This window comes from Diadema setosum, chromosome 15 (genome assembly GCF_964275005.1).
Source record: "Diadema setosum chromosome 15, eeDiaSeto1, whole genome shotgun sequence".
NCBI lineage: Eukaryota > Metazoa > Echinodermata > Echinoidea > Diadematoida > Diadematidae > Diadema > Diadema setosum.
In genome coordinates, this window is record NC_092699.1 from 36,018,414 (window position 1) to 36,033,660 (window position 15,247).

The 15,247-nt window shown below is 38.1% G+C and overlaps 1 protein-coding gene across 1 annotated transcript; it reads right to left on the reverse strand.

The window, feature by feature from the left end:
* Positions 1-237: 237 nt before the first annotated feature.
* On the reverse strand, positions 238-13,599 carry LOC140238925 (putative oxidoreductase YteT). Its single transcript, XM_072318822.1, has 12 exons — positions 13,472-13,599; positions 12,884-12,968; positions 12,177-12,250; positions 11,628-11,687; positions 9,204-9,368; positions 7,908-8,038; positions 7,358-7,412; positions 6,722-6,814; positions 5,257-5,385; positions 4,420-4,521; positions 2,331-2,495; positions 238-833 (listed from the first exon to the last, which is right to left on the reverse strand). The coding sequence occupies exons 1-12, from the start codon at positions 13,592-13,594 to the stop codon at positions 705-707; spliced, it is 1,311 nt and encodes a 436-aa protein (XP_072174923.1). The 5' UTR covers positions 13,595-13,599; the 3' UTR covers positions 238-704.
* Between the last annotated feature and the right edge of the window lie 1,648 nt (positions 13,600-15,247).

Consider the following 15,247-nt stretch of genomic DNA (forward strand, 5'->3'; position numbering starts at 1 on the left):
ACATCGTACATGTAACACGTACGTGGACCGGAGCTAGCGAGCGTTATACGCATGCATACGGATTACGGTGCATTTTCATTTATTTTTATGAAAGTAATGGACTAATTGGAACGAAATTTTGCACAGGTGTTACTGCAATCATACCCAAACTCCATGCTAACTATGAGACCAATTGCTGCAGGTTTACAAATGTGGGCTAATACCTTTAAAGGAGAAATATTTCATAGTCACATTGGATACTCATGAGGAGAAAAAGGGAAAGTCTCAACAAACCAGACCTCCGCACTAAATTTGAATGCAATTCATGTTCTGTTTTGTTTTTCTATCCTCTGGCACACCGAAATAGTAATATACTGCATGTACTAACGGCTTACCCACAGAGAAATATATCAATTTCATATAAAAGTTTATCATTTGCTGCAATCTTCACGATAACACTATTTTACACTTCATTAATTGAGCACTGATATGAAAGAGTGGCAATGAATTAAAAAAAGTGGCAATTGATATCAAAGCAAGCATTTGTTGACCTCTGTACAACAGATGTTCATTGTACATTTCCTCAATCATTACACACATTCATCCACAACTCCTCACACACTGTATGTGATATGCGAGCTGCAGTGATCCATTGTTTTCTGCAACTGACGGTCAAGGTATTTCATGGTTCATGGAGTCCTTGTATTTCGCAAAGAACGAAAACATCACCAATCCATCGGGGGCTCCATGGAAACGACTCTGTTCTGTTTTCTTGCCCTCTCGGCCGCAAACGTGATGAGGTGGCTCTCAAGCGTATCATCCGGTCCAGTTAGGATCATTGAAGGATCATCATTCTGAGAAGTTGAGAGATGCCAAAATAATATTTGATATAATTATTTTAGCTTACTACTCTTGGGATCATTGTTCTCAGAGAGAATGAGAGAGAGATGCCAAATATTGATATATTTCAGCTTACTGATTGTGTAATCATCATTCTGACAGTGCGACTGATAGAGGGAGATGTCAAATATTGCTCCCTCTTTGAGCTGACGGAACAAAGCCTTCAATTCAGCAAGTAGAAACAGATTACTACTTGAAACTTCAGAGTAACTTTTTTTTTGTCAACTCCCTGCACATTTCCACCATTATCTTCCCTTTTAACCCTAACAAGGCCGGGGGGGGGAGGCCTCCGAGGCCCCCCCTCAACGTTCCGCGCGATGTATCGCTAACGTGAAAAGCTATCGCCGCGACGTTTCATGACTTTTTTCTGTCGAGTCTCCCGCATCTTTTGACACCAAATTTGCGATGCCCGGGCGCGCGGTTCCGAAGTTTCGCATAAATATGTACATGCATGTCAGACCAAAAATTGCTCAAAAACGTGACTTCATGTACAATTTCAATGGAAACTGTGCTTACAGTCAAATTTCTTAAAAAGCATGATTATTTTGGGGTTTTATTGATTAAAATCAACTAATAACATATTTTCTCGTTCAGAACAATGTCGCGGACAAGTTTCATCGAAAAAACAATGAAAAACATAAAGTCGAAAAAACAAGGAAATACATAAGAAATTCAAAAAACAATAAAATACTTAAGAAATTTTTTTGGATGGCTCAATTTTTTTCTCTTATATTTGCTTAGGACACTAAAAAGAATATTCGCACAAAAAAATGTGCCCATTTCGGGCTTTATTTAGTGATTTATACCAAATTGTCTGATTTCATGCATCATTATGCATAAATTAGCATAATTTAGCATAAATGACAATTTTTCAAAAATCTAACTTCGTAGTACTTTAGATTACATCATAGGCAATGTGTGTGCCAATTTTCGTCGCGATCGCGCGGTCGACGGCCGAGATCTGGAGGGGGGGCCTGGGAGCCCCCCCCCCCCGCTCTATGATCTACCTAAATAGCCCGGCCTAGTTAGGGTTAATGTTCGCTGGTTTTTCATGTTTTAGCAATTGGCTGTTTTCTTGGAAAGATTTAGTGCCACATTTTTCTCATGGCTTAGCACTAAGGCTGAGAAAGTGTGACCCTCTTTAATTTATTCCAATGTGCTACAAATGAGGAAGGCAACAACCATTATAATTGTCATACAAGAAACAAAAAACAACAACAAAAATGAACAGAACTCATAAAACAAAGAAAGCAAAACAAACTGACTCTTCACATCATTTACCAAACAGTAGATCTCATTCACAACATTTTCAATAATGAGGGGGAATTGGGATTATGAAATCCGAACAACAAAACACAAAACAACAAAATATTATAGGCTCAAGAATATTACTCAGGACTTTTATTTTGTGTGTGTGTGTGTTTGAGAACATCAATTCTGTGCATACTTACAGCGACAGCTTCAACAAAGTTGTGCATGAGGAAGAAGTCGGCACAGCCATGACCGGTGAGTCTTGTTCTCATGGGGGCGATGGACCAGGGATAGATCTCTTTGGTCAGTCTCGTTGTGAAGTCAAACAGATGAATGGACGAACCACCCGAGTATGTTAGCTCTCCCTGACCAAATGGAAACAAAAAATGGAAGAAGTTCATCATTATTTCTAATCCTTTATCTATATGCAAACAATTACATCAAGCCTCAAACGAAACCAAGTGGGGGTGACGACATTTGTTTACACTGGATCCTCCCTCTGGAACAAGCTTCCTATCCATATTTGTGTTATCTTCTCAGTTGAACCTTTTAGGACAGCACTGAAAACCTCTACAGTAAATGAAATTTAACACATGATTATTTGATAACTTCTTTTGTCTTGCTTTCTTTCTCCCTTTCTTTCTTTCATCTAAATCGTTTCTGTTTATGCTGTGTGAGGAATTTCTTGTACCCTTTGAGCACTCAGACAGAGTGGTATTAAAGGGGCACTGCAAATACCCTGTGTTATCATTATCATTATTCATAACAATGTGGGGATCCTGTCATTCCAGTAATCATTCTTAAACAGAAGCACTCATTATGGTACAGACATTTTATTCAAGTCTTCCATCACTTATTCTTTCCTCTACCTGGCTATCTATCTTCTTCCTTCTTCCTCTATCTTTCAATCACTCCATTCCTTCTCTTTCCTCTGCCTTTCTCTTGTTCAGCTACTTTATCCCACTGAAGACTAGTTTCAAGTAAACTTGGGCAGGTGTCTGTACAAAATGAGTGTTATAGCAAATCTGCTCATCTTCTACAGGTTAATTGGCATCTGGGAAATTCCGCTTACAATGTGACTGCAACTTAAAGCAGACAACTTATTAAGGGAGCAAAGGTGACCAGCCCCATAACAAAGGCCACTGTCAATTAACGGAGATTGGGATGACTACAATCTAGGTAAAGTCTTTTCATTGGCAATAGGTAGTGGGACACTCATGAGGACAGGCGAATGGCGGGCATTGAGGATTAAGAAAATTTGGAAATAACAACATACCGGCAATTCCCATTACAACAAAGTCCTCGGGATGGCAATTTTCTTTCATTACGTTAAAACTTCGCCATAGCCGAACAGTTAAGTATATCGAAATAATTATACATATGATAATTTTGGGACCTGAAATTTTCCTTTGTTGTAACAAGAATTTTGTTATGAAAGTTTTTCTTTATAACAGGAGTGCACTGTACTTTGAGATGCAATATGTGACCCGCTACAACAAAATGATCCTAAAGTCGGGCGAGGTCGATTATTTGAAAATTGCATGACACAATTCCCTAATCTTTCTGCTTTAAATTGATATATAACACGTCTTATAAAAATAATCGGCTGCGGAGATATCGATGTTTAAAAGAGCGCATGTCAAGACGTCTGGGAAATCACTGTTTCGAGAAAAGCGCCCTAAAACTTCTCCTTGCGACGCAATCACAATCAAGAGACACGCAAGTCAGTATTCACCTCCGGACAATAGAAGTTAAGCCCTAGCAACCCCCGTAATGCTCATTCAAACACAGCGACGGCGGTCTCCTCACCGACCAATCAGTGACCAGGATGTCAGGAGAAGCGGCTAGGCATAGCGCAACCCGCCCGCACGCACCAGTCGACTGGGCAGTGTGCGAGCTTCACGCTTCGGTTAGCGGCAAGCAGCAAACTGACCAATGAGATCACTCTGGTCGTTGTTAGGGGCGGAGCCTATGTGTGGCGCTCAATCCAAATGTTCGAACCAGTTTCTGCTTCGTTGAAACGCCAAAAAAACATGGCCCAGAAAAACGCTATTTTTTGGTCTTTCCTTTCATCATTTTGCTTCAAAATTTCGACAGATGATAGAAGACATATCAGACTCTAATAATATGTCAAATTCAGAAAATCGTAAGTTTTGACCAATTTTGATGCTCTAACTTCAAACTCGATTTTCACGGCTTCGACCGTGCGCGACTTTAGGACCATTTTGTTGTAGTGGGTCACATATAGTCTGCTTCAACTCATAGTGAAGCAGTGTTATCCTTTAATACCTTTGTGCCGAATATCCGGACTTGTCTCTCGCAAAGTTTCTCGGTGAATGCTACCATTGTCAGTGATGCTGTTCTCCCACCTTCGAAGAACATATTCACAACCTTTGGAATAAAAGAGTGTAAAAGATTAGAGTCAACCATCTTACAATAGAAAACACAAACGAACACATGACGAAAAGGACGTTCCCAAGTGCAATAGGGAAAATACAGTAGTTTTCTTTGCATACATTTAAATGAAGAAAAATAATTTCTACATGAAAGAGAGTTTATATCACTTTCTTGACAGGACAAGACAATAACTTTTCACGAACTTAGCAGCTCTGTTTTTCATAATACATGTAATTCAATGCAAATCTTTACCAGATCTGATTTGCATACTCACGGAACAATACTAGTATCAATCCTTCTTAAAAATAAATGAAATATTACATTTCATTACGGTTTTTCATGCTCAGTTTTACAGAGATAATTGACTGTTTGGCCTATTAGATTGAAACTATCTCACGCTGAAGCAGAGAATTTATCTACAACCAGTGTTAAGGTCCTTAAAATATATATATTCAAGTACTCAGTAGTTGATTCTAGAAAAAAGATTTCTTCAGAAGGAAAAAGTACATTTGGGACAATACAAGATTATCAAAATGATGGGTTCACTTGTGAAAGAAGTAAAATCTGCTGAGCTTCACGGTAAGATCACTGGACACAGACATGATGACTGTATGACAGAACATTTGTGAGAAAAAATGTGGCAATTAGATGTCAAAGGAAGCATCCTGGAGTCAGAGAAACTGGCGTTTCTGCAGTTTATTGACTCCTCTCTGCATACATCATACTTACCTGATTGTCACACACGTCATTGTCGCTTTCGTACACACATCTCCCATACGGGCCGGTCTCCAGAGCCTCCTTGACCGATTCTGGTGTTGGGACGTCTGTAATAATCGACACCGGCCATCCTACATTGCCCTACATGGAATTAGAGTCATTGAAGATATATATCTAAGAGATCTCTGGTTATAATCTACATCTCTCTACCACTTCCAGGCAGTATCAACAGAAATACCATTTGCAAGATTAACTTCCCAACAATGATAAACATTTCTCCTTTTGTCATTGTCTTGAGTGATGTAAAACTATTATGAAGACAAGTGGGAAATCCATTTCTACCTCCGCCAAGGAGGTTATGTTTTGGTCTGTCTAGCTGCTTTCTTATTTGTCTATTTGCAAAACAACTCAGAAAGTTACAATTAATGTATTTGGATGAAATTTTCAGGAAGAGTTGATAATGACACAAGTAAGAGATGATTAAATTTTGGTAATGATGTGGAACACTCTCTTGCTCCTGGATTTTATTTTTTTTTTTTATATTTTGAAGGATCCTTTATCACTGGAAAGCAGGGCTAACAAACAAGATGATTTAAGCTGGGAGTATCTGGGGAGTACATGTGCACTGAACGAGCACTCGAGTCATGATCAAGAAGCTAGGGTAGACATTAGAAAAGATTCTTTATCGTTGGGAAATAGGGTCATTTTTAGCATATGAGTGTATGTGGGAGGAAATGAGCAGCTAGGCAGAGATGTTTTGCCTTGGTAGATAAGACCACAGACTTTCAGTCCCGAGGTCCCTGGTTCAAGATCTTTAGCAGCAGCAGCTATGTCCTTAATATGAACCAAAAGGCACTTTATCCCCATTACCCAGGCCTTCTGAAGGACTTAAAGCTGTCTGATCTGTGGTTATTTGCTTAAAAGCATCCATTGTGTCCATGTCAAATAAGTCATAATGAATTATTTCAATTCAATTCAATTCAATTGCTGTTAAAAATCCCCCCTCCCCCATAAAATCAGAATAATTTTTCCAGTATTACCACTGCTCCTACTGCCACTTCTGCTCTCATTATCATTGATGCAATGGGAGGTAACCCTTGTTACATCCCAGTCCAGAGAGAGATGCCAGGTAAAGCATCATGCTACACTGTAACGAGGTTGCTTGCCCTCAGCTGCATTGAAAGTCCCGTTCTTTTGATTCATGAAAATTTCGAGAATTACAAACTGTACCACATAGGCGCAAGTATGAATTCTGATCTATCAGCATCTTCAAAAACTTTTCTTCCTAAAGACTGCAGTAGCGTTAGACGTTAACCTGGTCTAACATCTGGAAAGGCACCCTGCTCCTTCTAAAAATCCAAGAAGAGACCAGTAAACATCAATATTACATGGCTAGCACAGATACATGTAACTGTATAAACACGAACTGCTCAATGTGATGCAAAGATAATAATTTGCAAGTACAAGATACACCTACCATGAGTACATTTCCAAGGTAGAGTTTCTTCGCCGAGTATGGACATGACGTCTCGATGCTACAGTCTGTACATCTCGATCCGGCTCCTGCTGGCTGTGCATGATTAAAAGATGGAATTAACCAAGAATTCAAGGAACACTCACCCAGTCAACCTTGCTTAAGCTGACCCTCACATGAGTCAAATAATTACCTAAGTCAAAGGTCTTTTCAAGTCCTTTTCTCTTTATATTCTATTGATTTTAATCCCTCATAAGTTGAATTTTCTCCAAGTTGAAGCTATTTCTTTAGTACGAACAGATTTGACTTAGGCAAGGTTGACTGTATTCTACACCAAAGAAACAATGTGATAGATTACACAGTTTATACTAACATTTGCATTTTGCAAGAGAAGAATACAAGTAACAGAAAAAAAAAAAAACAAGAACAGATAGTTTTATGTGTCTGTGATTTTGAGAGTATAGCCACTGGACATTTTACAGAGATACAATAGCTTACTGCAGAGTAAAAACCCAACAAAAATTAATGAGTATGGAATGTAATAAGAGGGTTACAGTTACAATAGGGTAACTTTCGCCTAAACAAATTATCTGACTATGTAATTAGTGTTCATTCCTTATCACCGGTTTAAAGAAATACCTTGTTTTCTCGCCTAAAATGCTGTAATGACCCAAATGAAGAAACTTGTTGACATCTACAAGTGGGGACATAAAACAGATGAACAATAATCAAACAACATTTGCAATATCATTTTAAAAATCTCCAAACCTGTCTACAACTTTGCAGCCAGGAGGAAGTATAACTGTAATAGGGAGAAGGAGTACTTAATGGGTGAGAAAGAAAACAAGTGTTTATGAATAAACATTGCACTCAAATGTATGATTTCATAAAAAGTTGGGTTACTTGCTATGGCAAAATGTATCACACTCAAGCACACCTGTAACATCAAAATTAACATCAAACAACGCCCAAATCATCATCATTACACTGCATTATATATTTCATAATTATGGGAAGTAAAAAGATTTTATGAAAAACTGTCAGACCATGTCTGTCATTCACTCTTATAATGGAAGCATAACAAGCTAACAGGGATGAATTCCATAATCACAGTTTAATCATACTGTACGCACATGAAACAAAAAACAAAACAGTAGAAAAACAGGAAAGGGAACTTGTTGCAACGTACTTATTTTCCCCCATCCACCAGTGTATGAGGTCGACGTCGTGGCAGCATTTCGCGAGCAGTGAGAAAGTTGAGTCATCTTCCTTGCGCCAGTTGCCGCGGACGTAAGAGTGTGCAAAGTGGTAGAAACCAACCTGACATCGAGGGTAGCAATGCAAATGTGAATACAGAGAAACTGCATGAAATACAATCAATGGGCACTTATAGCTTAAAGGGATAGTACAGTATTGGTGGAGATGAGAATTGGGCTTTTAACTTTTTGCGAGATACCAAGAAAACACATATGAAATAGTACATGGCATACCACTCTAAGAGGAATTCAAAGTTTATTTGATGAAAATCGGGTTTGGAATGACTGAAACATCCAAAAACAAAGTAAAACAAAGCGATCGTAAAAAGTGTGGGTCCCACACTTTATGAGAATCGCTCTGTTTTGGATATCTCAGCCATTTCAAAACCAATTTTTATCAAATAAACTTTGAATTCCTCATGGAATTACATGATCTGTCATATTTCATTAGTGATTTATCAATATCTCACCAAAAAATGTTAGAAACCTGAAATCAGGTCTCAACCGAAACTATACGATCCCTTTAATACTCATTCACTGCAAACAGTAAAAGGTGCAATTAGATGCTTTATACAGCTGGGAAAATAGAATGTCCTTTTCATAAGTTTAATATCCTTTGTGACTGGCAAATAATCAATATTTTGTGGGCACCTTTTATCATTCAACAAGGTTTCATTATAATCACTCTCTTCTTTTTTTTTTCATTTCAGTAATCTTTGATATAACATGAACATTAAAGCCCAGTTACTTGCTTTTTGACTCATAACAGGCATGATGCTTTATACATAACAGAGTAAAGAATTAAATGATAGACACATAAAAGGAAATGAAGTAGAACATAAGATGAATGTGCAATGCACACATGTGGGGATATCTCTCAATCTCAAACAGTATTTTTTTCTTTTTTTACACCGATGTCTTTATCATTAATACTCACCACCTTTATCATTCTTTTCTACAAAGGGTAAAATGCGTTCAAATGCAAAATCTTTATCTGCAAATGCTCACAGGCAAATATTTGAGCAAAAGTTAATAAAATTATGTCTTAACTAGTTCCTCCTGCAATTCTTGTGATTTAATTCTATTCTATTTCAATGTAGACCATTTAGCATGAAGTTGAGCAAATCATATTTCCAAAGGAAGCTTGATAGTCTTCGAAGCAGGAAGATGCTGAAATCAGAAAACTGATTATATCTAGCCTTCGGGGTGATGGGTCACTCAGTGCTCACAGGTTCTAGATGCTGGATGTTGACAACTTCACCGATGGCCCCCGACATGATGAGTTCCTTGATCTTCTTGGTGGGTGGGAAGTGTCTAAGGACGTGGCACACCGCCAGGATGACGTTGTTCTCCTTACACGTCCTGACAATCTCTCTACAGTCCTCCTCCGTGACCTAGGTCAAAGGTGAGAGAATGAGAAGGTCAGCTGAGGAAGGGACCACTAGGTTCTAATTACCTCTGCCAAGGGAGGAGGTTATGTTTTCATTACCATTTGTTTGTCCGTGTGCAAAATAACTCGAAAAGTAGTGAACGGATTTGGATGAAACTCACAGAGAAGGTTGAGAATGATACAAGGAACAGATGATTAAATTTTGGTAGTGATCGGGGAACTTTTGTGGATTTTATAAAGGTTCAATATGAATTTTCAATAATTTGGGAGGTAGGGTCAATGAACTTGGGAGTTCAAGCTGCACATACAGTAGCATTTCAGGTTTTCATAGCACACTAAAGTGCGTGCTCTAGTCTCTACTATGGCGAGGTGTGCTGCACAGCTGGAAGTTGATGACATAACAAAAGGCTTCTATACTGGTATACTAGCTACTTTCGGCATGCATATGTATGAGTGGAAATCACTGATCTCTATGGCTGAACAAGATCAGTGGTCGAAATGAGCTGCTTGGCAGAGGTCTGCGCTCTCAGAGTGCTTTTCTAGTTATGGTATCTCAAATGTGGCCTGTTGTCATCACATGTGGCGAGGGGACAGTATCTTACGTATGTTCACCAAGCATATATCTGTGTGTCTGTACTAGTGGCTACTTCTAGAACTTTTATTTCATGAGGCTTTCAACTCACTCTTTGCATGGCATACAAAGTGTAAAATGAGATGTCAAGAAAAATGTGGATTGAGGGACTTTGCAAGTGACTTTACCATCAATGGGATCAGAAAAGACAGTGATGTGGTACAAAGTGGAACAGATACATCAACTTTACATTCACAGCTTGTGTTCTCAAAGAAATAATTTTAGTACCAGGTTCAGTCTTGCATTTACAGTAAAACTAATTAACCAGTTGAGGACGGTTTGATTTTTGCTACAACACGCATTTCCCACAGACGCTTGAACGAGTATACTCGGGACTCGGCCTCAACAGGTTAATTAGATGGAAAACATGATTCCCCTTACGTACAAAAAAAAAAAAAAATCTGTCATAATTTCCAAATCTTTCCTGCTTTAGGCCATTGCATCCTCATGAGTTTGACAACTGATTGGTTATCGTTTGTATAACGGCCAGTTGCCATCTTCTTTTTTCTCATTATTTCATTTAAACAAGGATATACATTCTTATCCCACAAGGCAATCTGATAAATTTCATCTACAAAATCCTAAAACGGTGACGGCTCTGAAATCTATCAGACACACTGGACCTGATATTTGGAACTCTCTTCCTTCAGAAATTCGAACTTTAAAGTCTATGTATTCTTTCAAGAAAGCTGTAAAGACAATGCTGCTCTCTGGATATCAGTGATCTTATAATGTCATTGCAATTGTATTGTATATGAAATTCCCTCGTGGAATTATTGTTGTTCTGAATTTATTGCGTAATGTTACAAATTTTGTATGTCACCGACCATGACCTGTAACTGTTCACCTGTACCTCGGTGAGAAAATACTTTGCCATGCTTTGCTATTCAGAGATCCAGGTGTTCTCACTTCGTGTAATAGTGAAAGCAGACAGACCTCTCCTCTCTCCTTTCTCCTATCCCTATCTCTATGCAAGTCATCCTTTCCCTATTTTCCTATATGTTATGTATTATGTACGAGGGCTGCATGCAAATCAAGCAATGCTTAAGCTGTAGCCCTTCTGCGTTATTCATTGCATCACTGTTCTGTTGGACATTTATGTACAGGCAATGAAGAAATGTATTGCTGTATATTCTAAAGGTAATGAAAAAACTCATTTTGTTAGCAACTAATGTTTATGTATATCCATTTATATGTATGGTACCATTAATGTATATGATATATGTTTATGTATCTGCATGAGCAATGATATAATGCAGGAACCAATAAAATAAAATCGAAATCAAATCAAATGTGTTTGATGATCTAATGATATCTGATTGAAATGTTTGGTGGCTTGTCACATATCAATAGTTTGTTGTTGTTTTTTTCCCCTTTTGGCTCTATCTGCACTGATTATCCACCACAATAAAAATTAGTATCAAAATGACAATTACTTCAGGCTAGATACAAGCAATATGCCTTCCTGCAAGAAACATAACAAGGGCTAGTAATGACGACACTTTGTTACAATTTCAGATAACATTTGCCTTAGAGTTAATAACAAAAGGATTCATTGCCTCTGCTGCTCTGGTTCAAATAAGAAAAAAAAAAATGATAATAATAACAGAGGAAATCTGAGGCCTCACTTACTGCCATGGGTTTTTCCAGTAGAACATGATAACCCTTTGCAGCACATGCTATAGCTGGTTCCTGGAAAGAGAAGAAAACAGAAAAATGATGATAATGAGAATGCAACTCAAAGACATCATGTCCTGGCACCTTCTGTGTGATAGCATGACAACTCATAGAAATTTTACACTCCATGTAAAATTACAGGTTAACTCTAACAACTAAAGAACAGTCAAACGACAATATCAATTAAAGTTTACTGAAAGTCATAAAATACCAATGAAAACAAAACAAATTATGAAATCACAAAGCCTCATTTTCAAAATACCTACTGTATATTGTTAACCATTACAAAGGCAAGGTGTATTGACACTGAGCATTGATTAATTTCATTGCCTCAATGTAGTCTCATTGCTCACATTAATCCATGTGACTTCAAGTATAAACATTAGATATCAACTGTCCAGTATCTCATCATATGTCCAGGCTTATGCTGACAATAGTATCCCAGAACACAACACAGACTTTACAACAAATGATAAAGTAACATTTTTTTTATTTGTCACTTACTTTATGATGTCTGTCTGGAGTAGCAATGATTGCAGCATTGGCAAATTTACTCTGAGCCAAAAGCTCCCTCCAGTCTAGGAAGTTTGAGATAGAAAGAGATAGAGAGCAAATTGAAGAGAGAGATAGAAAATAGAGATACAAGGGATACTAAAATAGTGTACAAGAGGGGATTTACTGGCACACACTGCAAAGAAAATATGAATCCAAAATGCAAGCACACAATTCCTTACATCAAAGCAAAGCATGCACGTGTTTGCACTTGGCATGAAAACATAGCCAAAATCCAACTCATCAAATGAATTAGATTTACTAGTACGCAGAAATATTGAGAAGTTGGATGAAACCTTAAATTCACACATTTACCTGGACGCTCCTCATTTCACACTAAACAAAATAAATTTTGAAAGGATCGATAAAAAAAAAAAACTAATCTGGTCATATCCATACAGTGATTAAAAATCAGCCCTTTTTGTAGCTGGGGCAAAATTACAGAAAGCTATAAACAAAAGTCTGCAGCTAATTCCAAGAACACTATTAAAAGAGGATTGCCCATTTCAAGAAATGCAAATCCAGGAAATTCATTTGTCTGCAGAATACTTACATATATGATTAAGATTTAGCTGGTTATGTTTTCAGTACTTCTCCTACTCATTTTCTACTTTATGAAGCTGGGATGGAAGTACATACTTACATACTTACATACTTACCTTCAAACACATTTTCTGGAGGAATGTCTAAGACTTTCTGCATGTGCGTCCTCACAAATTTTCTGGGGTCTGCCACACCAACGATCTGCAAAGAAAAGAATGAAAAGAATGAAATGCCTACAGCAGTAATGCACACGGTAGGTAATATCATAGTGTGTCATCCAAAAGCCAAAGCATGCAACAGTTCTGTTTTCAGTGAATGTCATGAGCAGGACAGCAAACCAACTGGGGAGCAAAAAGTTTTTTCTGAGGTATTGAATAAGGCAGACTGATAAATGATTTAATCAACCATTGAGGACAGACTGATTTTGGTATATCACACATTTGCCATAGATACCTGCCCGGGTATTCTCGGGACTTGTCCTCAATGGGTTAATAGTGCCAAACTCCAGCCTTAGAAAGTTCCACCAGTTATGCCTAATCACCTGCACATCTATTTATAATCATTTGGTTCTGTTTTGCTTTCTATATTTCACATTGATTCCATGATTTCAATAAGAATGCTCATTTAAAAACAAACCAAAGTGAAATCCCATTCAAAGACACAACGACTGAACCACAACCAGAGACTCCTTTCATATCACTAACCTTTAGTCTGTCTGGAAGATCAAGAGCATAACTGGCATATGTCTGACCTCTGTTGCCAGCCCCGATGACAATCGCTGTGACCAGCTTCTCTGATTTCGCATTCTCCTCACTGCCGTCGGCCATTTTCTCTTCTGTCTCCCCTCGGCTGCTCGGTGTTTCTGTGCTGGGTGCTGCTTCTGCAAGGCATTTTAGGCAATTTGTATACTACCTATTTAGTCATCAACCCTTTGTATATTACAGACGAAGGGTCCCATCCAATACTGTATGCATTTTATTGTCATATTGGAAATGTAAGGTAAAATTACCGCAGTGAACACAAAGAATGGAATAATATACATTGTACTGTTAACTTTTTGAAGTCACTTTGTGAATCGTTCAAACTCGCATAACTGTCCTCTCGGGTTCAGTTACAATTACCCCTGATGCCATGATGCTTGTGTAAGACAACTAAGTTAAAGGGGAAGGCTAGTAACTGATCAGTGGGAATCAGTGGAAATGCTGGGAGATGATTGTTTCAATCCTTATGGGATTCATTCAAGAGTTCATTGTATATCTATTGTTGTGTGAAAATGATTTGCTTCAGAATGGTCTCATATTCAAATAATGTGCAGTTTAATGCTTCCAGGTTAGCGTCCTTGGTCAGTGACGGAGCATTAATCTGCACATTACTTGAATATGAGACCGTTCTGAAGCAAATCATTTTCACACAACAATAGATATACAATGAACTCTTGAATGAATCACATAAGGATTGGAACTATCATCTCTGAGCATTTCCACTGATTCCCACTGATCAGTTACTAGCCTTCCCCTTTAAGGCTGACGCCTTTCCCGTTCCAGTTTGGTAATTAGTTCAGTTTGCATCATGTAGATTTTTATTTGTTGTCACTTCTCATTTGACCTCTCCTCTTTTTCTTTGACCATTTTCATTCCTTTCTTATTCCGATGTGTCTATTCATTGCATCCCCACATCGGCCTCTTTTGTTCAACATTCTGTGTTAGGTATTCACCCCAGCTAGTTGCCATCTTCCATGTCACTTGCTTTTATTGATATTTAGGGCGAATTACTGTAGGTTCTTACAGTCGAGTTAGTCTCCTCAATTCCTTTCACCTCTAAGGCGGTTCTCTTGGTTAATTTGAAGATGCAAATGTTCTTTAAGCAAGTTATGTCCTCTGTGGCGAACTTTGCAGAGGCAAGCAGCATCAGAATAAATCAGTGCACATCAGGATGACCTCAAGGCTGCAAGACTCTTTCTATACTATACACTGTCTGTGTTCAGCATCATGGGATGCCAGATGTAGTACGAACTACAAGTGAATACTGTTTTTACAAAGTTGTCATGCCATAAAAAAAGAGGAATGATGGTTTCACAAGGGCTGGGTAGACAGTCAGTCCGCAGCACATACATGTATGCTAATGAGCCGATCCAGCAAGATTTATTCAGCACTCTCGTTGACGATCTTTGCGTTCGAAAGGTGTCTCGTCGTGCGAGATTTTGCGAGACTTTGATAGGGCTATGGTTTTCACAGTGTAGCGACTTGTACATATACATTTGTCATGGCTACAAGTCACGGTAAATTGTTCTCCAGTCTTAGATCTTTATTTTGATACTAAATTTGGGTATAACATCGGATCTTATCATGACTAAATAATCAGTTGAATTTGCGTAAATTTTACCGGCTTTTCACGGAAGATTTTGTCGTCTAAAGTTCTTTTTTGGTTCCTGACCGGATTAAGAAACTGTTGTTTCTGATTTTGGCTTTTTCGTAGAGAGA

Excerpts from the sequence above, each read along its gene's own strand:
- LOC140238925 (XM_072318822.1), bottom strand. The coding sequence starts at position 13,594 with ATGGCCGACGGCAGTGAGGAGAATGCGAAATCAGAGAAGCTGGTCACA. Across the intron at positions 9,369-11,627 it reads TACTGGAAAAACCCATGGCA|GTCACGGAGGAGGACTGTAG; the intron begins GTAAGTGAGGCC and ends CCTTTGACCTAG. Across the intron at positions 8,039-9,203 it reads ACATCCAGCATCTAGAACCT|GTTGGTTTCTACCACTTTGC; the intron begins GTGAGCACTGAG and ends CCTCGATGTCAG.